The 27,601-nt window shown below is 38.0% G+C and overlaps 1 protein-coding gene across 1 annotated transcript in view; it reads right to left on the bottom strand.

Moving 5' to 3' along the window:
• Positions 1-27,601, bottom strand: part of STAG1 (STAG1 cohesin complex component) — a 472,075-nt gene that overhangs the window by 130,542 nt on the left and 313,932 nt on the right. Inside the window, exon 10 of the mRNA XM_069564764.1 lies at positions 7,465-7,588. Coding sequence (XP_069420865.1) covers positions 7,465-7,588 — 124 coding nt within the window. The remainder of the gene's footprint in view (positions 1-7,464; positions 7,589-27,601) is intronic.

Genomic DNA, 27,601 nt, shown 5'->3' with positions numbered 1-27,601 from the left:
AAAAACGTCCTAAAAAAAATTCAGTCCAGGACTGGGTGGTTTCACGGACAACTTCTGCAAACATACATACAAGAATGTATACTGATTCTTGTTAAACTCTTAGAAAAGACTCAAGAGGAGGGAACACTCTCAGAGACAATCTATGAAGCCCCATCACCCTGATACCAAAATCAGACTAAGACATTACCAAAAAAGAAAATGACATGCCAGTATCTTTGATGAATGTAGATGCAAAAATTCTCAACAACACATAGAAAAGACAATATACCATGACTATGTGAGATTATATCCCAGATTTACAAGGATAGTTCAAAATACGCAAATAAATGAATGTAATAACATCACATTAACAAAATAAAAGTAAAAAAACACATGATTATCTCAAGAGATGTAGAAAAAGCATTTGACAAAATTCAACATCGATTCATAATAAAAATTCTTACCAAAGTCAGAAAAGAGGGAACAAAGCTCAACATACTAAAAGCCATTTATAGCAGAGCCACTATAATACTCAATGAGGTAAAATGGAGAGCCTTCGAAGTAAATGCTGGAATAAGACAAGGATACCCACTGTCACCACTTCTATTTAATACAGTTTCGGAAGTTCTACCCATATCAATCAAACAAGGAAAAGAAATAAAAGGTATCCAAACTGGAAGGTAAAAGTTTTACTATATGTAGATGACATGAAACTATACACAGAAAATTCCAAGGACTCCACACGAAAACTAATAGATACAAAAAGTGAATTCAGCAAAGTAGAATACAAGATTAACATTCAGAAATCAGTTGCATTCCTTTACACAACAATGAAATATCAGAAGGGGAATGTAAAAAAAAAATACTATTTAAAAAAATTACATCAAAAATAAAATACCTAGGTATAAACCTGACCAAGGAGGTGAAAGACTTATATGCTAAGAACTATAAAATATTAATAAATGGAATAAAAAATTCATAAAATGGAAAAATAACCCATGCTTTTTAAATCTGAATAATTAACACTGTTAAAGAGGCAATACTAGACAAACTAATCCAGAGACTTAATGCCATCTCTATCAAAATACTCATGACATTTTCCACAGAACTATAGCAAATTTATATTGAACGATAAAAGACCCAGAACTGCCAGAGCATTCTGGAAAGAAAAAAAAAAGAAAAAAGCAAGCAGAAGGCATAACTCTCCCAGACTTCAGACAAGACTACAAAGCTACAGTAATCCAAACAGTGCGGTATTGGTACAAAAACAGGCATATGAATCAAAGGAATAGAAAGCCCAGAAATAAACCTACACAACCATGACCAATTAATCTTTGACAAATGGGACCAGAATATACAATGGGAAAAAGAAAGTCTCTGTAGCTAGTTGTGCTAGGAAAGCTAGAGACCTGCAGGTATCAATAAGTCAATGAAGTTACAACACATCCTCACACAATGCACAAAAATATACTTGAAATAGCTTAAAGACTAAACATAAGACACCATAAAACTCCTAGAAAATAGCATGAGCAAAACAGTCTCTGACATAAACTGTACCAGTGTTTTCTTAGATCGGTGTCCCAAGACAATAGAAATAAAAAATAAACCAATGAGACATAATAAAATTTATATACTTCTGTACAGCAAAGGAAACCATTAAAAAAAAAAAACACTGAAAAAAACCTATGGAATGGGAGAAAGCATCTGCAAATGATGTGACAGACAAGGGCTTAATCTCTAAAATATACAAACAACTCAATACAATTTAACAACAAAAAAACAAATAACCCAATCAAAATGTGGGTAGACAACCTTGATAGACCTTTCTCCAAACAAGACATACAAAAGGCCACTAAGTACATGAAAAGATGCTCAGTGTAACTAAATTATTAGAGAAATGCAAATGAAAACTACAACGAGGTACCACCTTACACGGTCACAATGGTCATCATTAAAAAGTCTACAAGTAATAAATGCTAGAGAGGATGTGGCAAAAAGGGAACTTTTCTACACCGTTGGTGGGAAGGAAAGTTTGTACAGTCACTATGGAAAACAGAATAAAGGTTTCTCAGAAAACTATAAAAACAGAATTATTATATGATCCAGTAGTCCCACTGCTGGGAATATACATGGACAAAACTTTGAGTCAAAAAGATATGTGTACCCTTATATTCCTGGCAGCACTGTTCACAATAGCCAAAACACAGAAACGATGTAAATATCCATTGACAGATGAATGGATTAAGATGTGGTAAATATAAACAATGAAATAGTACTCAGCCATAAAAAAAAAATGAAATAATGCCACTTGCAGCAACATGGATGCATCATACTAAGTGAAGTTAAGTCAGAAAGAGCAAGACAAATACCATGAGAACTCTTATGTGGAATCTAAAATATGCTACAAATGAACCTACCTATGAAACAGAAACAGACTCACTGACATATAGAACAGACTTGTGGTTGCCATGGGGAAGGGGGAGAGGGAGAGAGATGGACTAGGAGGCTGAGGTTGGTAGATGAAAACTATTACATTCAGAATGGATAAAAAACAAGGTCCTAATATATAGCACAGGAAACTATATCAAATATCCAGTGATAAATCATATTGGAAAGGAATATAAAGAAAGGAATGTATGTATCTGTATAACTGAGTCACTTTGCTGTACTACAGAGTTTGGATAATATACACTATTTTTCAATTTAAAAAATTTTAAAACTTGCCAACCTATTAAAAAAAATAAATTGCCCTGAGCTCTTTAAAAATAAAAAACTAAAAATGACCTACACGTTAACAATGGTAACATACAGAAAATAAGTCTTAATTGTGGACACAATGGAGAAAAGAGACGGTAGGATGAAGGGAGAAAGTAGCATTGACACACATATATTCAGTTCAGTTGCTCAGTCGTGTCCGACCCTTTGAGACTCCATGGACAGCAGCACCTCAGGCCTCCCTGTCCATCACCAAGTCCTGAAGCTTGCTCAAACTCATATCCATTGAGTTGGTGATGCCATCCAACCATGTCACCCTCTGTCATTCCCTTCTCCTCCTACCTTCAATCTTGCCCAGCATCAGGGTCTTCTCCAATGAGTCAGTTCTTTGCATCAAGTGGCCCAAGTACTGGAGCTTCAACTTCAGCTTCAGTCTTTCCAATGAATATTTAGGACCGGTTTCCTTAGGATGGACAGGTTTGATCTTCTTGTAGTCGAAGGGACTCTCAAGAGTCTTCTCCAACACCACAGCTCAAAATCATATATTCTTTGGCACTCAACTTTCTTTATGGTTCAACTCTCATATCCATACATGACTATTGGAAAAACCATAGCTTTGACTAGATGGACCTTTGTTGGCAAAGTAATGCCTCTGCTTAATATGCTGTCTAGGTTGGTCATAGCTTTTCTTCCAAAGAGCAAGTATCTTTTAATTTCCTGGCTGCAGTCAATATTTCCAGTGATTTTGGAGCACAAGAATAAAGTCTCTTACTGTTTCCATTGTTTCCATGTCTACTTGCCATAAAGTGATGGGACTGGATGCCATGATCTTAGCTTTTTGAATGTTGAGTTTTAAACCAGCTTTTTCACTCTCCTCTTTCACTTTCATCAAGGGGCTCTTCAGTTCCTTCTTGCTTTCAGCCATAAGGGTGGTGTCATCTGCATATCTGAGGTTATTGATATTTTTCCCGGCAATCTTGATTCCAGTTTATGCTTCATCCAGCCCGGCATTTTGCATCATGTACTCTGCGTATAAGTTAAATAAGCAGGGTGACATTAGACAGCCTTGATATACTCCTTTCCCAATTTGGAACCAGTCTGTCGTTCCATGCCCGGTTCTAACTGTTGCTTCTTGACGTGCATACAGATTTCATGAGGCAGGTAAGGTGGCCTGGTAGTCCCATCTCTTTAAGAATTTTCCACAGTTTGTTGTGATCCATACAGTCAAAGGCTTTGGTGTAGTCAATAAGGCAGATGTTCCAGATGTTTTTCTGGAACTCTCTTGCTTATTCAATGATCCAGTGGATGTTGGCAATTTGATCTCTGGTTCCTCTGCCTTTTCTAAATCCAGCTTAAATATCTGGAAGTTCTTGGTTCAGGTACCGTTAAAGCCTCGCTTGGAGAATTTTGAGCATTATTTTGCTAGCATGTGAGACAAGCGCAGTTGTGTAGTACTTTGAGCATTCTTTGGCACTGCCTTTGTTTGGGACTGGAAAGAAAACTGACCTTTTCCAGTTCTGTGGCCACTACTCAGTCTTCCAGATTTGCTGGCATATTGAGTGCAGCACTTTCACAGCATCATCTTTTAGGATTTGAAATAGCTCAACTGGAATTCCATCACCTCCTCTAGCTTTACTTCTTAGTGATACTTCCTCTGGCCCACTTGACTTCACATTCCAGGATGTTTGGCTCTTAGTTGAGTGATCACACCATTGTGGTTATCTGGGCCATGAAGATCTTTTTGCCACCTCTTCCTAATAGAGTCTACTTCTGTTAGGTCCATACTGTTTCTGTCCTTTATTGAGCCCATTTTTGCATGAAATGTTCCCTTGGTATTTCTAATTTTCTTCAAGACACCTCTAGTCTTTCCCATTCTACTGTTTTCCTCTATTTCTTTGCATTGATCACTGAGGAAGAGTTTCTTGTCTCTCCAGGATATTCTTTGGAACGCTGCATTTAAATGTGTATAATTTTCCTTTTCTCCTTTGTCTTTCACTTTTCTTCTTTTCTCAGCTATTTTTAAGACCTCCTCAGACAACCTTTCTGCCCTTTTGCATTTCTTTCTCTTGGGGATGGTCTTGATCACTGCCTCTTGTACAATGTCATGAACCTCTATCCATAGTTCTTCTGGCACTCTGTCTAGCAGGTCTAATCTCTTGAATCTTTGTCTTTTCCATCGTATAATCATAAAGGATTTGATTTAGGTCATACCTGAATGGTCTACTGGTTTTCCCTACTTTCTTCAAATTAATTTTGCAATAAGGAGCTTATGATCTGAGCCACAATCAGCTCCTGGTCTTGTTTTTGCTGACGGTATAGAGCTTCTCCATCTTCAGCTGCAAAAAATATAATCAATCTGAGTTCGATGTTGACCATCTGGTGATGTCTATGTGTAGAATCATCTCTTGTGTTGTTGGAAGAGGGTGTTTGCTATGACCAGTGTGTTCTCTTGGCAAAATTCTGTAAGTCTTTGCCCTGCTTCATTTTGTACTTCAAGGCCAAACTTCAGGTATCTCGTGCCTTTCTACTTTTGCATTCCAGTCCCCTATGATGAAAAGGAATCTTCTTTTGGTATTAGTTTTAGAAGGTCTTGTAGGTCTTCATAGAAACCATTCACCTTCAGCTTCTTCAGCATTACTGGTTCAGGCACAGACTTGGAATTCTGTGATACTGAATGGTCTGCCATGGAAACCAACACAAATCAGTCTGTTGTTTTTGAGATTGTACCCAAGTACTGCAATCTGGACTCTTTTGTTGACTATGAGGGCTACTCCATTTCTTCTAAGGGATTCTTGCCTAAAGTAGTAGAGATAATGGTCATCTGAATTAAATTCGTCCATTCCAGTCCATTTTGGTTCACTGATTTCTAAAATGTCAATGTTCACTTTTGCCACTTTTGCGTGTTTGGCCACTTCCAATTTACACTGATTCATGGACCTAACATTCCAGGTTCCTATGCAACATTGTTCTTTAGAGCATTGGACTTCACTTCCATCACTAGTCATATCCAGAATTGGTCTCTGTTTTCACTTTGACTCTGTCTCTTCATTCTTTCTGGAGTTATTTCTCCACTCTTCTCCAGTAGCATATTGGGCATCTACCAACCTGGGAAGTTCATCTTTCAGGGTCCTATCTTTTTGCCTTTTCACACTGTTCGTGGGGTTCTGAAGGCAAGAATACTGCAGTGGTTTGCCATTCCCTTCTTCAGTCGACCATGTTTTGTCATAACTCTCTACCATGACTCATCCATCTTGGGTGACCCTACATAGCATGGCTCATAGTTTCATTGAGTTAGACAAGGCTGTGGTCCATGTGATTAGGTGGCTAGTTTCCTGTTATTGTGGATTTCATTCTGTCTGCCCTCTGGTGAATAAGGATAAGAGGCTTATGGAAGCTTCTTTATGTCAGAGCCTACACTATCATGTAAAAATGGATAACTAGTGGAAAGCTGCTATATAACACAGGGAGCCCAGCCTGGCTCTCTGTGATGACCTAGAGGGGTTGGATGTGAGCAGAGGAGGCTCAAGAGGGAGAGGAAATGTATAAAATTATTTCTGATTCACATTGTTGTATGTAGAAAGCAACACAATATTGTAAAGCCATTATCCTCCAATTAACAAATTTTTAAAAATAGCATAAAAAAGAAAGTCAAGGAATATTACCAAAATTATCCTAAAAGTCTAAAAATAAAATTGCACTTAAAAAGATAAAATACTGGGCTTCCCTTGTGGCCCAGTGGTAAGGAATTCACCTGCCAATGTAGGAGATAAGGGTTCAAATCCCTGATCTAGGAAGATCCCGCATGCCATGGAACAACTAAGCCCATGTGCCACAACTCCTGAGCCTGTGCTCTAGAGATCAGAAAGTGCAACTACTGAAGCCCACATTCCCTAGAGCCTGTGCTCTGCAGAAAGAGAAGCCACAACATTGAAAAGCCTACATACCACAACCAGAATGTAGCTCAAGCTTGCCACAACTAGAGAATAGCTGGCATAGCAATGAAGATGAAGCACAGCCAAAAATAAATAAATAAACAGAAATTTAAAATGTTTTCTAATACCTATGATACTCATAACAATTCAAATAATGGAATATAGCAACTTTCAAAGCAGACTGCTGTGAGATTTAGTTTTTTTCTGTGAAAATCTGGCAGTTCAAGTTATAGGAATCTAGGCTATTCAATATAAAAATTCCAGTGCTTTCTCATTCCTATCCTTTGTTATTTTAATGATTACATATCCAGTATTCAACACTGTGGGATTCCTTTTATATCAGAGCCTTTTCTAAGAGATGGGAAGTACAGAAATAGTTTAAGATCAAATATTCTAAAATCCAACAAATCTATTCACCTCTGATAAAAGTTCTACTATGGATATGACTCTTGAGAATCAAAATAAGAAAGCTTACTTAGTTTCTACATATTAAGAGAAACAAGGAATCTCTTTCGATTATTAACTAAGAAAAAGACTGTAATCATAATTGTAATTAGCTTCTTAAGATACTGTATCTTCTTAAATTTAGATGTATCAGGCTGTCAGTGGTGGTTTAAGACAGCATTACAACTAAGACAAGAGTTTTGAGACATGTGCTAATGTTTTAAGTTTCATCATGGTCACAAGTAAACAGTATTCAGCTATATCATCTCAAATTTCATTATTATTACACTTTTTGGAAAAAAAGCCAACAAATGCCATCTTAATTTCAAGCTTTTTACCGTTAATATTTGCACAAAGCATATCTTCTATCAAAGCTGAGAACAGAGTAACTTACCCTGTCATGAAGAGTCCAGCCAACATATTTTAGGTAACTGTCATTCAAAAAGGCATCACTATACATTTTCATCCATACTCCAATTTCTTCAATACAAATGGCTCTAATTTCAGCAATAGCATCACTAGAGGAGGAAAAAACAAAAGAAAAAACAAAGAAAGAAAAACCTCTGACTAACATTCAAAGGTAGAATGGACTTCGTACTCATTTTCAGCAAGCAACAAAAACAGTATTATCCAAATACTGGGCTTTCCAGGTGGTGCTAGTGTTAAAGAACCCGCATGCCAATGAAGGAGACATAAGAGATGGGGTTTGATTCCTGGGTTGGGAAGATCCACTGGAGAAGGAAATGGCAACCTCTTCAGTATTCTTGCCTGGAGAATTCCATGGGCAGAGAAGGCTGGTGGGGTATAATCCATAGGGTCACAAAGAGTTGGACACGACTGAAGCAACTTAGCACAATTCAAATACTGTTATATATACATGCACTCTCGAATGTCTCCAATTTGAATATCTTCCATTTTTAACATGACTTCGTGGCTTCCCTGGTGGCTTAGAAGGTAAAGTGTCTCCCTGCAGTGCGGGAGACCAGGGTTCAATCCCTGTGTTGGGAAGATCCCCTAGGGAAGGAAATGGCAACCCACTCCAGTACTCTTGCCTGGAAAATTCCATGGACAGAGCAGCCTGGTAGGGTCCATGGGGTCGTGAAGAGTCGGACACGACTGAGCGACTTCACTTTTCACTTTCTATAAAAGCTACCAATAACAAACAGAAAAAAAAAATGCTTCTGAAAATCATCTTATTCTGACTCAAGTAATGTATTTAGACTTGGAAATGGCATTTTCAGCTTTCTGAAAACCTCACAATTATGGATGAGATCATTAAACATGTTAAAATTTCTAAGGAACTAGAGTATCAATATCCGAATACAGAATAATGTAGAATTCAAAAACTGTTTCGCTAAATAACTGTGAGTTATAAGCTAGTACACATCTAAAGAATTAAACGAAAATGATTTTCATGAACAACAAATTAGTATTTATTAGGCAAAATTTTAGAAGCCTGTATTATTTGAAAATGTTCGAGCATGTGTGTTCAGTCACATCTGACTGTGATCCTATGGACTGTAACCCACCAGGATCCTCTGTCCATGGAATTTTCCAGGCAAGAATACAGGAGTGGGTTGTTATTTCTTTCAACAGGCTATCTTCCTGACCCAGAAATCAAACCTGTGTCTCCTGCATTGGTAGGCAGATTTTTTATTACTGTGCCACTCGGGCAGCCCTTGAAAATATAGTTTACAAAACCCAAAACCTTAATTCACGTTTAGTCACAAAAGAACCATCCTGGTGACTACACTATGAAGTTGTAGGAGAAAAAACTGCAAAAGTCAAGCTCTCTGGCTCTGTGCCCAGACAACTTTTCACCTCACCATCAGCATCCATCACAACCCTCTTGGGATTAGTTCTATTCTAAAATCTGTGCACCACAAAGACGATATTAATTTTTCACCCTATCTTTCAACAGGTTAATAGTTCTGGCTAAAAACACTCCCAAATTATACAATATGGTAAATCCCACCTTTCTTTTGTAGATCAATCTTAAAGGTTTCTGAGCTGCCATACATCAGTACATAGTTAAAACTTTAGGTAATTTTTAATTCTCCAATTTACACAAGGCAATCATCTATCAAGGTGCTTTTCTTGGTTTCTCTTTTGTGATGAGTGCTAGTATTCTAATATTTAATTCTCTGCTCTAATAAATTTTAGTGCCTTCTAAGTCTATGTCATTGCTTAAAAAATAAAAATATGAAACACTCTCTCTCAAAAGTATACTACCAATTACAGAGTTAAGGTATTCCTACATTTTTGTTGTTGCTGTTGTTAATACCCTTTTCTCTATAGCACGGAGGTGAATGATACAGACTTTGGAGCAAGATATCTTGAGTGTAAATCCTAACTCTGCTAAGTACTAGATGATAGTTACTTCCCTCTTTCTTAATTTCTTCATCAGTAAAACAATAATAATGGAATCTAGACCTCATAGTTACTGTGAGAAGGTATAACGGTGTAACTGTGAGAAGGTCTGAGAGTAAAATAAAATATTTAGAAATGTGTTTCGTGCACGTGTGCTCAGTCACTTCAGTTGTGTATGACTCTTTGTGATCCTACGGATTATAGCCTGCCAGGCTCCTCTGTCCACGGGGATTCTCAAGGCAAAAATAGTGGAGTGACTTGCCATGCCCTCCTGCAGAGGATCTTTCGAACCCAGAGATCAAACCCACGTCTCTTATATCTCATGCATTGGCAGGTGTGTTCTTTACCACTCATGCCACCTGAGAAGCTCAGAACTGTGTTCTGTACCTACTAAAACCTTCCATAAATGTTCATTATCATAATCTTTTAGTTATCATCAATCTAGACATTCACATCTAGACAAGATAATATAAAAAGCAGCTTAAGAACTGTAAAACTCTGACCTGTAAAATACTGAATGCAATAGATCAAGGGCATTTTCTAAATTCATGTCTCAACCAATTTTGTCACTAATGTTTTGCTAAAAATTTACATTTTTGGAAACAGCACAACTCTTACAAGGTGAACAAAAGCCTAAGGGAGAAAGGAATAGCAGAAGGAGTCACCACAAAGTCATACTGTATCATTCAACTGGACTGTGAATAAGAACTAGAGAATACATAGCTTGCAGAAAATGATTAAAATACTCACTTAGAGAGTGTTAAATGTTAATAAAGGGCAGTACAGGGAACACTGAACCATGTAAAATGATGGAGGGAAACAGAGGGTCAAAGAAGGCTTCTGAGAGGCAGTAATGTTTGTATAGACCCAAACAGCTGAAACTCTTTTGGTGTGCTTACTAAATCCAAATCTTCCACTAAACTATTTCAGTATGACCAGTGTTATTTAAAGCTGGGGTCCCTAACCTCTAGGATTTAATGCCTGATAAAATGAGGTGGAGATGAAGTAATAATAATACAAATGAAGGGCACAATATATGAATCCTTGCAAAACCATTCCCCTTCACCTCTGGTCCATGAAAAAATTGTCTTTGATGAAACCAGTCCCTGGTACCAAAAACATTGGGGACCACTGATTTTAAGTGCATCAGAAACATAATAAGCTTATATAAAATAAAAATATATCTCCTTTCTTTTGCTGTATTATCCATGAGAAAAAATATGGGCAAAATACATGACAATGCATTATATCACTGTAAGTATCCCACAGAACAGGTGACATAGTTATCTGCTACCTTGTATTATCCCTTAACATGTGACTATTAACAGAAGTTTATGCATAAGAATAAAAACTCAATGTCAAGGATACATTAACTATCAAGGAAAAATATATTTAATTTATATTTATACTGAAACTATGAATGTGACCCACATGTTTAGGTCAAGCATGAAATATTAGGAAGTAAGGAGATTAAAGCAACAGAATGACAGGTTTACTCATAATAAATCATATCACCACATAGTATAAGAACAGTTCTGAAAATGTGATTGGAAATGTTCCATTATTGTCTTAAAAAATGAAAGACTCAACAGGTCTTTCTCAATGGGCTTGGCAATGAGCTACCAAAGAAGCCCCCAAACTAATAACATTTAAATTCTTTTACTGACACTAAAATAGCAGTCTTTCTTTTCTGATTGCTTTAAAGAATTTATCTTGGTCTTTGATGTTTCGTACTTTGACTATGGTATGCATAGATGTGAAATATTTTTCTTAATCTACTTAATACTAATTTTTTCAATCCATTTTTCTAACCAATTTTTGAAATTTCAGTAAATTTTATTACTAATTTCCAATATGTCTCCCTTCTTTTGAATATTATGTAAAGGACTTACAAAGCCTCTCAAATGATTGTTTGTTTTTTTTCCAGAAATGCCATTCTATTAAATTCTATGTCTGGGTAAATTCCTCAGTATTATATTCTAATTTACTAATAGTCCCTTCAACAGTCTAAAGTATATTTCCTTCACTAAATATATATCCATTAATAGAGTTTTTATATCTGGTATTTTTTTTTTCATGAAACTATACTTTTATTTATTTTTTAAGGTAATGGATTTTTTTTTTATTTTTTAAAGGTAATTTTACTTTTTTTTTACTTTACAATATTGTATTGGTTTTGCCACATATCAACAGAGAATCCGCCACGGGTGTACACGTGTTCCCAATCCCAAACCCTCCTCCTACCTCCCTCCTGACACCGTAAAATTGTATCTTTAAGTCTACTTGTTTATATTATATGCCATTTAATTGTTGAATAAACTGAGTCATTTGGTATGAATACCCCATTCTGGACTAAAATGATACCATAAGGATTCAGTCAGACAGAATGATCTTCTATTTTCTGTATTTCCTATAACTAGGACTTATATCTAGCAACATATACATTAATATTTAGTTTTTGTTTGAAGCTGGGGTGGCAGGTGAGACACGAAGCATCAGTTGAAACTGGCATCTCTCCATGGAACTTCTGTTTCTATGTACACGCAATAACATCTTTCTTTAACAAATAAAATAGATTAAGAGATACTTCTGGAAAAATCAATAACCGGTATTCATGACATGCTAATCACTTTGGCAAGATCATCATATGCTTCCATATTGAGGAACTGAAATTCAATGTATCAAAAATGAGCTAGTTCATCAGGCACTCTATCAGATCAGACCCTCGAATCTGTCACTTCCACTGTATAATCGTAAGGGATTTGATTTAGGTCAGCCCTGAAAGGTCTAGTGGTTTTCCCTACTTTCTTCAATTTAAGTCTGAATTTGGCAATAAAGGAGTTCATTATCTGAGCCACAGTCAGCTCCCAGTCTTGTTTTTGCTGACTGTAGAGACTTCTCCATCTTTGGCTGCAAAGAATGTAATCAATCTGATTTCAGTGTTGACCATCTAGTGATGTCCATGTCTAGAGTCTTCTTGCGTTGTTGGAAGAAGGTGGTTGCTATCATCAGTGGGTTCTCTTGGCAAAAATCTATTAGCCTTTGCCCTGCTTCATTCTGTACTCCAAGGCCAAATTTGCCTGTTACTCCAGGTATCTCTTGACTTCCTAGTTTTGCCTTCCAGTCCCCTATAATGAAAAGGACATCTTTTCTGGGTGTTAGTTCTAGAAGTTATTGTAAGTCTTCATAGAACTGTTCAACTTCAGCTTGTTCAGCATTACTGCGCAGGGCACAGACTTGGATTACCATGATATTGAACGGTTTGCCTTGGAAACGAACAGATCATTCTGTTGTTTGTGAGACTGCATCCAAGCACTGCATTTTGGACTCTTTTGGTAACTATGGTGGCTACTCCATTTCTTCTAAGGGATTCTTGCCCACAGTAGTAGATATAATGGTCATCTGAGTTAAATTCACCCATTCCAGTATATTTTAGTTTGCTGATTCCTAAAATGTCAACATTCACTCTTGCCATCTTCTGTTTGACCACTTCCAATTTGCTTTGATTCATGAAACTAACATTCCAGGTTCCTACGCAATACTACTCTTTATAGCATAGGACCTTGTGTCCATCATCAGTCACTTCCACAACTGGGTGTTAGTTTTTGCATTGGCTCCATCTCTTCATTCTTTCTGGAGTTATTTCACCACTGATCTCCAATAGCATTTTGGGCACCTACTGACCTGGGGAGTTCATCTTTCAGGGTCTTCTCTTTTTGCCTTTTCATACTGTTCATGGGGTTCTCAAAGCAAGAATAGAGAAGTGGTTTGCCATTCCTTTCTCCAGGGGATCACATTTTGTCAGAACTGTCCACCATGATCCATACGTCTTGGGTGGCCCTACACAGCATGGTTCATAGTTTCATTGAGTTAGACAATGCTGTGGTCAATGTGATTAGACCTGTTAGTTTTCTGTGATTGTGGTTTTCAGTCTGTCTGCCCTCTGATACAGAAGGATAAGCGGCTTACGGAAGCTTCCTGATGGGAGAGACTGAGGGGGGAAACTGGGTCTTGTTCTGATGGGCAGGGCCAGGCTCAGTAAATCTTTAATCCAATTTTCTGTTGATGGGTGGCATGTGTCCCCTCCCTGCTATTTACCAGGGGCCAAACTATGGTGGAGGTAATGAAGATAACAGCAACCTCCTTCAAAAGATCCCATGCACATATTGCTACACTCAATGGCCCCAACCCTGGAGCAGGGTACCACCGACCCACACCTCCACTGGAGATTCCTGGACACTCACAGGAAAGTCTGGGTCACTCTCTTGTGGGGTCACTGCTCCTTTCTCCTGGGTCCTGGTACACACAAGGTTCTGTCTGTGCCCTTCAAGAGTTCATTTCCCAGTCCTGTGTAAGTTCTGGCAGCTCTATGGTGAGGTTAACGGAGACTTCCTTCAAGAAGGCTTATGCCATATGCAAGTCTGCTACACCCAGAGCTCCTGTCCCTGTGGCAATTCACTGCTGACCGCACCGCCACAGGAGATGCTCAAACACAGTTCTGTCTCAGTCTCTGTGGGGTACCTGGGTCCTGGTGTGCACAAGGTTTGTTTGAGCCCTCTGAGTGTCTCTGGCGGGAATGAGGCTTTATTCTGAATGCAAATTTGCCCCTACTATCATCTTGCTGGGGCTTCTCCTTTGCCCTTGGGTGTGAGATGTCTCCTCACAGTTGCTCCTAGACAAAGTGAGTGATGAACTATGGGTAGAGGCATTGTATAGGAGGCTGGGACCAACACCTTCCCTAAGAAAAAGAAATCGAAAAAGCAAGAGAGTTCCAGAAGAACATTTATTTTTGCTTTATTGACTATGCCAAAGCCTTTGACTATGTGGATCACAATAAACTCTGGAAAATTCCGAAGGAGTTGGGAATACCAGACCACCTGACCTGCCTCTTGAGAAACCTGTATGCAGGTCAGGAAGGAACATGGAAAAACAGACTGGTTCCAAATAGGAAAAGGAATATGTCAAGGCTATATACTGTCACCCTGCTTATTTAACTTGTATGCAGAGAACATCATGAGAAACACTGGGCTGGATGAAGCATGAGGTGGAATCAAGACTGCCGGGAGAAATATCAATAACCTCAGATCACATATGCAGATGACAGCACGCTTATGGCAGAAAGTGAAGAACTAAAGAGCCTCTTGATGAAACTGAAAGAGGAGAGTGAAAAAGTTGGCTTGACGCTCAACATTCAGAAAACTTAAGATAATGGCATCTGGTCCCATCACTTCATGACAAATAGATGGGGAAACAGTGGAAACAGTGGCTGACTTTATTTTCTTGGGCTCCAAAATCACTGCAGATGGTGACTACAGCCATGAAATTAAAAGAAGCTTACTCCTTGGAAGGAAAGTTATGACCAACCTAGACATCATATTAAGAGCAGAGACATTAATTTTCCAACAAAGGTCCGTCGAGTCAAGGCTATACTTTTTCCAGCGGTCATGTATGGATGTGAGAGTTGGACTATAAAGAAAGCTGAGAGTAGAAGAGTTGATGATTTTGAACTGTGGTGTTGGAGAAGACTCTTGAGACTCCCTTGGACTGCAAGGAGATACAACCAGTCCATTCTAAAGGAGGTCAGTCCTGGGTGTTCTTTGGAAGGACTGATGTTGAAGCTGAAACTCCAATATTTGGCCCGCTGATGCAAAAAGCTGACTCATTTGAAAAGACCGTGATACTGGGGAAGATTGAAGGCAGGAGGAGAAGGGGACAACAGAGGATGAGATGGTTAGATGGCATCACCGACTCAATAGACATGAGTTTGGGTAAACTCCAGGAATTGGTGATGGACAGGGAGGCCTGGTGTGCTGTGGTTCATGGGTTTGCAAAGAGCTGAACATGACTGAGTGACTGAACTGAACTGAAAAAGGTAGAAACGCTGTCTGAGGAGGTCTTAAAAATACCTGAGAAAAGAAGAGAAGGAAAAAGCAGAGGAGAAAAGGAACGATACAACCATTTGAATGCAGAGTACCAAAGAATAGCAAGGAGGGATAAGAAAGCCTTTCTCAGTGATAAATGTAAAGAAATAGAGGAAAGCAATAGAATGGGAAAGACTAGAGTTCTCTTCAAGAAAATCAGAGATACCAAGGTAACATTTCATTCAAAGATGGGCTCAATAAAGGACACAAATGGTATGGACCTAACAGAAGCAGAAGATATTAAGAAGAGGTGGCAAGAATACACAGGAAAACTATACAAAAATATCTTCATGACTTAGATAATCACAATGGTGTTATCCCTCACCTAGAGCCAGGCATCCTGGAATGTGAGGCAAAATGAACCCTAGGAAGTATCATTAAGAAATAAAGCAAGTGGAGGTGATGGAATTACAGTTGAACTATTTCAAATTCTAAAAGAGGATGCTGTGAAACTCCTGCACTCAATATGCCAGCAAAATTTGGAAAACTCAGCAGTGGCCACAGGACTGGAAAAGGTCAGTTTTCATTCCAATCCCAAAGAAAGGCAATGCCAAAGAATGCTCAAACTACCGCACAATTGCACAATTGCACTCATCTCACACACTAGTAAAGGAATGCTCAAAATTCTCCAAGCTAAATTTCAACAATACGTGAACTGTGAACCTCCAGATGTTCAAGTTGGTTTTAGAAAAGGCAGAGGAACCAGAAATTAAATTGCCAACATTCATTGGATCACTGAAAAACCAAGAGAGTTCCAGTAAAACATCTATTTCTCCTTTATGACTATGCCAAAGCCTTTGACTGTGTGGATCACCATAAACTCTGGAAAATTTTGAAAGAAATGGGAATACCAGACCACCTGACCTGTCTCTTGGGTAACCTGTATGCAGGTCAGGAAGCAACAGTTAGAACTGGACATGGAACAACAGACTGGTTCCAAATAGGAAATGGAGTATGTTAAGGCTGTATATTGTCACCATGCTTATTTAAGTCATATGCAGAGTACATCATGAGAAACGCTGGGCTGGAAAAGCACAAGCTGGAATCAAGATTGCCGGGAGAATTATCAATAACCTCAGATATGCAGAAGACACCACCCTTATGGCAGAAAGCGAAGAATTAAATAGACTCTTGATGAAAGTGAAAGAATAGAGTGAAAAATTTGTTTTAAAGCTCAACATTCAGAAAACTAAGATCATACCATCTGGTCCCATCACTTTATCGCAAATAGATGGAGAAACTGTGGAAACAGTAGCAGACTTGATTTTGGGGGGGTTCCAAAATCACTGCAGATGGCGACTGCAGCCATGAAATTATTCTTTGTAATAAAAGTTATGACCAACCCAGTTAGCGTATCAAAAAGCAGAGACATTACTTTGCCAACAACAGTCTGTCTAGTTAAAGCTATGGTTTTTCCAGTAGTCATGTATGGATGTGAGAATTGGACTATAAAGAAAACTGAGCACCAAAGAATTGATGCTTTTGAACTGTGGTGTTAGAGAAGACTCTTGAGAGTCCCTCGGATTGCAAGGAGATCCAACCAGTCCATCCTAAAGTAAATCAGTCCTGAATATTCATTGGAAGGACTGATGTTGAAGCTGAAACTCCAATACTCTGGCCACCTGATGCGAAGAACTGACTCATCTGAAAAGACCCTGATGCTGGGCAAGATTGAAGGTGGGAGGAGAAGGCGATGACAGAGGATGAGATGGTTGGATGGCATGACTGACTTGATGGACATCAGTTTGAGTAAACCCTGGGAGTTGGTGATGGACAGGGAGGCCTGGCATGATGCAGTCCTTCCGGTTGCAAAGAGTCAGACACGAGTGAGTGACTGAACTGATACTGAAATTGAAAACTGAGCTATGGCAGACTCAGTGATAGTATGCAAGGTCTGATTAAATTAGAAATCAATAAGCTAACAGTAAGAAATTAAAGAACTGTTGTTTCTATGAGAATAATAGACTGAAAACTTTGGCAATACTCAAAAAGGGTGAGTAACTAAGAGAAAATTGAGGCTGTGTCACTTCGGGGTTGAAGACTAAAGTAAAATCATAAAAAATGAAATGGATTCTGCATTGAAGACTGCATGGCTGAGCCAAGATGGATAGGGTTTATACTTCTACTATAAAAACAGTATAAAAAGCTGCATAAAATATATAAAATAATAGCTTTTAGATGTTGGATTGTCAGGCAGAGAAGCACAGTAGTATAGGCAGAGTAACCCAGACAGAGACTGGGTATCTCCCTGAGTTGAGGGAAAGGAGCTGGGACTATAGACGGTAGGGTAGCTAAATTATTATGAGGCACAGTACCAAGATGCACATGACAGTGAGCTCCCTAAGTCTGCAGAAAGACCCCAGCAATTCTTCAGCTGAATACTCAAGAGCTCCTGTATATGAAGAAACCACCCAATGCTGAGGAAAGAATGGAAAGAGCAGACAGGACAATATCTGGAGCAAACATAGGGCCTGGAATATTTTTGTGTTCCAATGAATTAGAACAGAAAAGCCTTCTAATTCATCCAAAAAAGTACAAAAAATGGTTTACCTTAGTACCTGGGTAAAGTTAACCTTAGACTACATGCTGCATTGGTCCACTTTACAAACCTTGATTAAAAAGTCTTGAAAAGACAAACATTAATTATGTCCTGCCGGGAGCCACCACGGGAGATCCCACCCATGACAAGGTCATGTGGAAGAGAACTGTTAAGCAAGGCTTCAGAACTCAATGGGCTCCCTAGGCTTTCTCGAGCATCTACCCAAAAACCAGAATCTGTCTGATTTACTATTTCATGACTTTCACCAACTCTTCTGACATTAACAGGGGGCTATTCCTGACCACCTTTCTCTGGAGAAAATTAACTTAGGGCTATAGCTAATAAGTCTCCTGGACATGAGAGGAGTATTTCTAATCAAAACCCCTCTGTTAGCATTTTAGCTTGACTGGCACGTGTATCTAGACTCTTGCAGCTATGCATATGATTATTTACAGCCTCCCAACTGTGAGAGGCACGAAAAGCTTAAAACATAGAACCTTTTAAAGAGTTAAAAGTTATTAGAGTAGTGCTAATGTAGGATTTCATTATTGGGCCAATTGTTGTTGCTAAGTTCTCATATCTTTTATCTACTGTGCACCTGGCAGTGCATTAGTTAACATAGTTGGAAAGTAAGAAAAACAAGTGTAGCCTTGAATTTAACTACATCAGACTTTTAAGCTAATTGGTTCTTTCTTGTAACTCACTGCCTCTTTGCTTTGTAAGAATGTAACTGTTTGATATTTTCTGAAGCTGACATAGATTAGAAATATAAAGAAAAAACACTTGAGGGAAAATAAGTTCTCTGGTTGAGCAGCCTTTATCAAAAGAGGGTTATAAAATGTTCACAGGCCTCCAAGGCCAGAAGACAATGTACACAATATTGTTTATGGGAAAGGTTTGCAAAAAAAATCCTGGTTTCGATAAAGACAAAACAGATGTAATGTTTGGGCTGACTCTGTGTGATTTTGCATCATTCATTTCCCTTTATGTATAAGACAAGGTATAAAAGTACCTTTTAAAAATAAGCTATTGGGCCTTGCACACCAGAGCAGCTTGGTTTCCCCGCGTCATTCTTTCTCTCCCTCCCTCTGTTTTTCAGGCTGATTCCTTGGAGCATAGAGGCTCCCTGCGTTCACTTATCTGCCCAGGTTTCTAAGACCTGAACGGGAAGACGTTCTGCATCTTCATTCCGGTGGGAGACCAAGAGAGCACCTGTGGCCTCCGTGAACAGGGCAAACTTCTTGTCTCAGAGTTTTATTGGTTCTCTATGTAAACCAAGGACTATCAGCCTCTTTCTCTCCTCTATTTTCTTATCTACAATATTCTTTCCTTATCTCTCTAAATCATCCGCTGACACCGTTTTTCCTTCAGGTTCCCCTGTATCCTGCAGGGGCTGGACCTTGGCAATGTCTCAGAAAAAAGTGGATGCTAATTTTCAGAATGTCTTGTCTGGCACTCAACAAAACCCACAGTGGCTGGCATCTAATAAAAATTGTGAGGCATTCAAAGAAGAAAGAAAATGACTCATAAGAATGAGAAAAATCAATCAAAAGAAACAAAACCAGAAATAATGCAGATGATGAAACTAGTAAAATAAAGAGTAAAACATTACAACCAAATTCATGTGTTCAAGAGGCTATAGGAAAGCCTGCAGAGAATAAAAGAAACATGAAGAAAATGACCCCAAAGAATAGCATGAAAGAATGGTAAAAACTAGCTATAAATTTTAAAACATCTTAAATACAACCAGTGCAAAAGATAAATTAACTACAAAGGACGCAAGATAAGTATGATAGGAATTTTAGACAGAAACAAGGCAAACCACAGAAAGTGGATCAATTCCTTTAAAAGACTGAAAAAAAGTCAAGCTAAAATCCATACTAAGAGAAGACACCTTTCTAACCACCTCCAAATAAAATATAATCTGTTTTTCTAGAAATTAATTTTAAGAAGTTGAGAAGCATTTAGTTCATTTGTAAAAAGGTGATAAAATTTGAGACAAAAAGAGCAAAAACCTATGGCATCTTGGAAGGGACCTAACCCCTTCAAACACCATAACAGCAGGAGCAGCAGGTATAGTTGAGTTGACAAGCCTGGGAATGCCCATGAAAATCAAAGATTTAAGCTGAGGGAGGTGACTGAACTGATACAGCATGCTACATATCTACACCCAGGGAAGGCTTCAATAAAAATGCTGAACTCTGGAAGAATGAATTTGGAAAGAGAAGAGTTCTGCTTAAAGCTACAGTCCAGCAGAGAGAAATTCTAACGCATGTAAGAATTAAAGATTTTAAAATTTAAAAAATAAAAAACTAAAAAAAAAAAAAAAGTCCAAGTAAATTATTCAAAAACAAAATCACCAACAACAGAACAAATTTCAGGGGTAAAATCAGAACCCAAATTTGGTATGATATATTTTGCAAAATAAATAGTTTCTAACGAAAGTTGGATGATGTACTAAGAAAAAGGGAAGTAATAGTTACACCTGGAAATTGGAATGTGAAGTCAAGTGGGCCTTAGAAAGCATCACTACGAACAAAGCTAGTGGAGGTGACGGAATTCCAATTGAGCTGTTTCAAATACTGAAAGATGATGCTGCGAAAGTGTTGCACTCAACATGCCAGCAAACCTGGAAAACTCAGCAGTGGCCACAGGACTGGAAAAGGTCAGTTTTCATTCCAATCCCAAAGAAAGGCAATGCCAAAGAATGCTCAAATTACCGCACAATTGCACTCATCTCACATGCTAGTAAAGTAATGCTCAAAATTCTCCAAGCCAGGCTTCAGCAATACATGAACCGTGAACTCCCTGACGTTCAAGCTGGTTTTAGAAAAGGCAGAGGAACCAGAGATCAAATTGCCAACATCCGCTGGATCATGGAAAAGCAAGAGAGTTCCAGAAAAACATCTATTTCTGCTTTATTGACTATGCCAAAGCCTTTGACGGTGTGGATCACAATAAACTGTGAAAAATTCTGAAAGAGATGGGAATACCAGATCACCTGACCTGCCTCTTGAGAAACCTGTATGCAGGTCAGGAAGCAACAGTTAGAACTGGACATGGAACAACAGACTGGTTCCAAATAGGAAAAGGAGTATGTCAAAGCTGTATATTGTCACCCTGCTTATTTAACTTATATGCAGGGTACATCATGAGAAATGCTGGACTGGAAGAAACACAAGCTGGAATCAAGATTGCTGGGAGAAATATCAGTAACCTCAGATATGCAGATGACACCACCCTTATGGTACAAAGTGAAGAGGAGCTAAAAATCCTCTTGATGAAAGTGAAAAGAGGAGAGCGAAAAAGTTGGCCTAAAGCTCAACATTCAGAAAACGAAGATCATGGCATCCGGTCCCATCACTCCATGGGAAATAGATGGAGAAAACAGAGGAAACAGTGTCAGACTTTATTTTTTGGGCTCCAGAATCACTGCAGATGGTGACTGCAGCCATGAAATTAAAAGACGCTTACTCCTTGGAAGAAAAGTTATGACCAACCTAGATAGCATATTCAAAAGCAGAGACATGACTTTACCGACTAAGGTCCGTCTAGTCAAGGCTATGGTTTTTCCATTGGTCATGTATGGATGTGAGAGTTGGGCTGTGAAGAAGGCTGAGTGCCGAAGAATTGATGCTTTTGAAGTGTGGTGTTGGAGAAGTCTCTTGAGAGTCCCTTGGACTGCAAGGAGATCCAACCAGTCCATTCAGAAGGAGATCAACCCTGGGATTTCTTTGGAAGGAATGATGGTAAAGCTGAAACTCCAGTACTTTGGCCACCTCATGCAAAGAGTTGACTCACAGGAAAAAACTCTGATGCTGGGAGAGATTGGGGGCAGGAGGAGAAGGGGACGACCCAGGATGAGATGGCTGGATGGCATCACAGACTTGATGGACATGAGTCTGAGTGAACTCTGGGAGATGGTGATGAACAGGGAGGCCTGGTGTGCTGCGATTCATGGGGTCGCAAAGAGTCGGACACGACTGAGCGACTGAACTGAACTGAAAGAAACTGTCTCTGAGTGGGCCCAGTGGTTAAAGACAGCAACAATTTTAAAGCAGATATAACAAACAGAATCAATGCATAACAAGAAGCTATACTCAAAGAATTAGATGAGAACATGAGAAGGACATGAGTGGATTATGAAGAAATACCAACTAGAAAATACGACCAACTGAAAAGCACAATAAAAAAACCTAAAAACTCACCATACTTTCAGCAGTATATTTGAATTGACAGGAAAAAAAAACACCAAACCTGAAGATAACAGAAAATATCCAAATAATTGAGATGAAAAACACTGAGAAGGAAAAACAAGAAAGAGAAAGAGTGAGGAAGAGGAGGAGAGGGAGTGAGATAGAGAGAGAAAGAGAGAATGTGAGTAAGCTCCAAAACCCTAAAAAACAGTATCATGTGTACCAACATATGTGAAAATGGAGTCCAAACAAAGAGAAATAAGGAAAAGAATATTAGAAGAATCCATGGCTCAAAGCTTCTGAAACTGATGAAAATCATTAATCTACAGATCCAAGACGGTCAACAAAATCTCAGGATAAACAGAAAGAGGTCCATATCTAAACAGATAAAGAAACTGTGGAAAGCTAAGAAAAATGGGAAAGAAAAGAAAAATGAACATTACAAAAAAAGTGACTCATGATGTACAGGGGCAAAGCAAGACTAACAACTGAATTTTTATTCAGAAAATATGAAGTACAGTAACTGGCAGAAAGTATCAAGTTATTGCAAGGAAAATTGTCCACCAAGAATTCTATACCCAGCAAACCTATCTTTTAGAAACGATGATGAAATAATGCATTTCCAGATAAAGAAAGACTGCTAGCACACTTGCCTTACAAGAAACAGGAAAGAAAGTTCTTCAAACTGAAAGGAAATATAACTCCATATAATAGCTCACATTCATAGAAGAAAATGAAGAATGTTAGAAATGCTAACAACGGGGTAAACAGAGAAGACAGAATGAACATTTGCTTGTTTAATTTCATTGAATAGCCTAAGATTTTGATAGTGGTAATTTCATTGAATAGCATAAGATTCTGATAGTGGATTATGGTTAAGATGCCACTGTTAAGACAATAACAAACAGAGATAAAAGATATATGACAATAATGCTACAAAGGAAGAACAAGAAAATGGAGATATACTGAAGCAAAGAAACTGTATTTATGTGAAGTCAGTCAAAGCTAATGGGATGAAATTTCTGTAGCAACCATAAAGAAAATAAACAGATTGTTTAATGATTAAAACCCAATATCCATCTCTAGGCTCTTCATATGGGCTTCCCTGGTGGCTCAGAGGTTAGAGCGTCTGCCTCCAATGCGGGAGACCTGGGTTCGATCCCTGGGTCGGGAAGAGCCCCTGGAGAAGGAAATGGCAACCCACTCCAGTATTCTTGCTTGGAGAATCCCATGGATGGAGAAACCTAGTGGGTTATAGTCCACGGGGTCGCAAAGAGTCGGACACGACTGAGCGACTTCACTACACCTTAGGCTCTTCATAAGAGACATGTTTGATGTACAAAGACACAAGTAAACTGAAAATAAAATGATGAAAAAGATGTCATACATCAAACAAACAGAAAAGAGCTTTAGGTATGTTATTATGAGGCAAAGAAGTCTTTAAGAAAAAGATGTTTCATATTAGAAAAGGACATTTCATAATAACAAAAGGTCTATGGGAAGATGTAACAAAATAGAATATATTCTTCTATGCACATGGACTGTATTTTTGGAAGAGGGCATCTAGTAACCTTGTTGTCTCTCACAATTTTTATTGAATATTATACTGGAGAGTCAAGGTAAATATTAAAAGTGTCTTTGCTCACAAAAGACATGATCCTGTACGTAGAAAATCTTAACGAATCTAAAAAAACAAAACACTGAAACCACAGAATGAATGAAAATATTTTATAATTTTTGAGGAATAAAGGAATTATATTTTTAACGTATCGATAAGAAGGAGTCTAGAAGAAAAATTAAGGAAACAACTCCCATTTATAATAAAATAAAAATGAAAACATATAGAAATAAATTTAATAAAAGCAATAAAGACATATACTGAAAATAGTAAAAACTGCTAAAAGAAACTAAAGAATATCTAAGTAAATGCAGATACAACCTATACTCACAGAATGGAAAATGCAATATAATGAGGAAGGCAATTCTCTCCATATTGAAGGACTGATTGATTATATACTCCATCAATATTCCAGCAAGCTTTTATGTAAAGACTGACAATCTAATTATAAAATTTTATGTTCTCACTTTTATGTAGAATCTAAAACAGTGAACCTACAGAAATACAGAGTACATAGATGGTTGCCAAATGCTAAGGGTGGGAGTAAAGTGGGGAGGTACTGATCAAAGAGAACAAACTTTTAGTTCGAGATAAAAAGGGTCTAGGGACCTAATGTACAGTATGGCGATTACAGTTAACCATATTGTATTACACAGTTGAAGGCTACTAAGGGAGTAATTTTAAAATATTACCACAACTATAAATTTTAAAAGGTGAGGTGATGGAGGTATTAACTAACTTTATTGGAGGTTAATCATTTAAAAATATATGTGTTTCAAAGGACTTTGTTGTACACCTTGAATGTATGTATCTTATATGTCAACTAGATCTCAATAAAGCTTTTAAAAAATTTCAAAAGTACTGAGATCAATACAGGTGGTATGGGTGTAAGAAAAGATTTAAAAATCCAAAAATAAAACTTTGCAGTTATAGCAATTTGATTCCCAGGAAAGCGCTAAAGCAACTCAGTTGAAGAACAGCCTTCTACCAATGATGCTTCTAAAAATAAACACCTATATGCAAAAAGCTTATATACACCATATACAAAAATTAACTTAAAATAGGTTATATAAATTAACTTAAATGATTAAAAATCTAGAATATAATGCATAAGAATGGGTTAGGCAAAATGTTCACAGATATGACATCAAAAGCATGACCAAAGAAGAAAAATGGATAAATTATTGTGTTGAATTTGAAAACTTTTGCTCTTCAAAAGGTACCATGAAGAAAGAAAATAAAGTCATAGGCTGGGGAAAATTATGAAAATCATTTATGTGATAACACACCAGAATTAAGAATACAAAAAGTACTCTTATAAAATCCCTCTTGATAATTGTTAGAATAAAAAGAAGATCAGTAAGGATAGAAAAGACTTAACCAACCATAAACCAACTCTGACCTAACTGGCATAAAAACAGAAGCATGATACATACTGTTTTCCTACTCAAAAGGAAAGTTTATCACAACAGAACATACTGTGGTACATAAAACAAATCTTATTAAACTTAACACTTAAATCATACAAAGTATATTCTCTGACTAAAATGATTTTAAGTTAGGAGAAAATAAAAAGAAAGTTTTGAGATATTTGCAAATATACACAAAACTTCTAAATCTAAATAATCCATGGTTCAAAAAAATAAGCCCAAAGGGAAATCAGAAAGTATTTTGAACTAAATGAAAATGCAAACACCACACATCCAAATCTAGGGAAAACAGGTATAGCACTGCTAAGAAAGAAAATTATAGGAGTAAAAAGGCTCCAATACTTTGGCCACCTGATGCTTAGAGCAGAGTCATTGGAAAAGACCTTAATGCTGGGAATGACTGAAGGTAGGAGAAGGGGATGACAGAAGATGAGATGGCTGGATGGCATCATCAACTCAATGGAGACTGTCTGACTCTTTGTGACCCCATGGACTGTAACCCACCAGGTCCCTCTGTCCATGGGATTTTTCAGGCAAGATTACTGGAGTGGGTTGCTATTTCCTTCTCCAGGGGATCTTCCCAACCCAGGGACTAAACCCAGGTCTCTTTACCATCTGAGCTACCAGGGAAGCCCAATGGACATGAATCTGAGCAAACTCCAAGAAACTGAATGACAAGTAGTTCATGGGGTCACAAACAGTTGAACACAACAAACTGACTGAACAACAAGGAATTATAGCAGAAAGAAAAGCAAGGATTAAATCAACAATCTCTGTTTCCACTTAGAGAAACTAAGGACAAAGGAAGGAAACCTAAAGAAAGCAGACGAAAGAAAATAATAATAAAAAGAGCAGTCCTCAGGTGAAACAGAAAACAAAAACAGTGAAAACCAAAATCTCGTTCTCTTAAGAAAAAATAAGTATAACTGATTAGTTCTAGACAGAAGATAAGTGAGATGACAGAGGAATATGTTTCAGACAAAAACAGGATAAAACCACAGAACAACAACCAAGAGATGCAGAGACAGGCAATCTACCTATGCGTTCAGAGTGATAACTGTAAAGATGATGTAAAGAGAAGAATGGATGCATGGAGCAAGAAATGAGGCATTTTTAACAAAGAATTAGAAAATATAAAGAATAACAAAATGGAAGAATACAATAACTGAAATGAAAAATGTAACAGGAGGAATCAACAGTAGACTACAAGAGGCAGAAGAATGTATCAGCTGGAAGACAAAGTAGTGAAAATCACTGCCACAGAACAGAAAAAAAAATTATATAAAAGGAGGAAGTTTAGGAGAATTCTGGGAAATCATCAAGTGGAATAATATTTACATTATAGGGGTCCCAGAAAGAGAGGAGAGAGGTGGAGGAAGAACTTGAAGAGCTGGAAACTTTCCTAACCAAGGAAAGAAAACAGTCACCCAAATTCCCACTCAGGATTAATCCACAGAGGAACACACCTAGACACACTGTAACCAATTAACAAAAGTTAACAGGATTCCTTTCAAATCCCATTATATACACAATATAACCTTCTTTGGATGAAGAGTGGCCTTTGGTGTGGTTGGGGTTGGTTCATACCACTTGCCCTAAGATCTCTTCCATTCCACATTACCAAGATGGTGGAAATTATTTTCAACGCTTATTTAGATATTTTCAGTATCTCAGCTATCTCCTGAACAGTGTTAACATTGATTGTTTTCAATTAAAATCTCGATTTGACTGCCATTGATTTCAACTGCTCTATCCGACCTTGGAGCATTTCCTCCAAGAAATCCCCAGCATGAAACCTTGCAAACCACGTTAGACATCTCTGATTAGTCACAGCACCTTCTCTACACAGTGCACAAATCTTCTGCCACTTTAATGGCAGAAAATGAAGAGGAACTAAAGAGTCTCTGGATGAGGGTGAATGAGGAGAATGAAAAAGCTGGCTTAAAACTCAACATTTAAAAAGTGAAAATCATGATATCTGGCCCCATCACCTCATGGCAAATATGAGGGGAAAGTGGAAACAGTGACATATTTTATTTTCTTGGGCTCTATAATTACTGCGGATAGTGACTGCAGCTACAAAATTAAAAGATGCTTGCCCCTTGGAAGAAAAGCTAAGACAAACCTGCTGCTGCTAAGTCGCTTCAGTCGTGTCCAACTGTGCCACCCCAGAGATGGCAGCCCATCAGGCTCTGCCGTCCCTAGAATTCTCCAGGCAAGAACACTGGAGTGGGTTGCCATTTCCTTCTCCAATGCATGAAAGTGAAAAGTGAAAGTCAAGTCGCTCAGTTGTACCCGACTCTTAGCGACCCTATGGACTACAGCCTACCAGGCTCCTTCGTCCATGGGATTTTCCAGGCAAGAGTACTGGAGTGGGTTGCCATTGCCTTCTCTGAAGACAAACCTAGACAGTGTATTAAAGGAAATCAACAATGAATATCCATTGGAACTTCTGAT

The sequence above is a fragment of the Ovis canadensis genome, chromosome 1 (assembly GCF_042477335.2).
Source record: "Ovis canadensis isolate MfBH-ARS-UI-01 breed Bighorn chromosome 1, ARS-UI_OviCan_v2, whole genome shotgun sequence".
NCBI lineage: Eukaryota > Metazoa > Chordata > Mammalia > Artiodactyla > Bovidae > Ovis > Ovis canadensis.
This window is presented reverse-complemented; position numbering and strand designations above follow the sequence as displayed.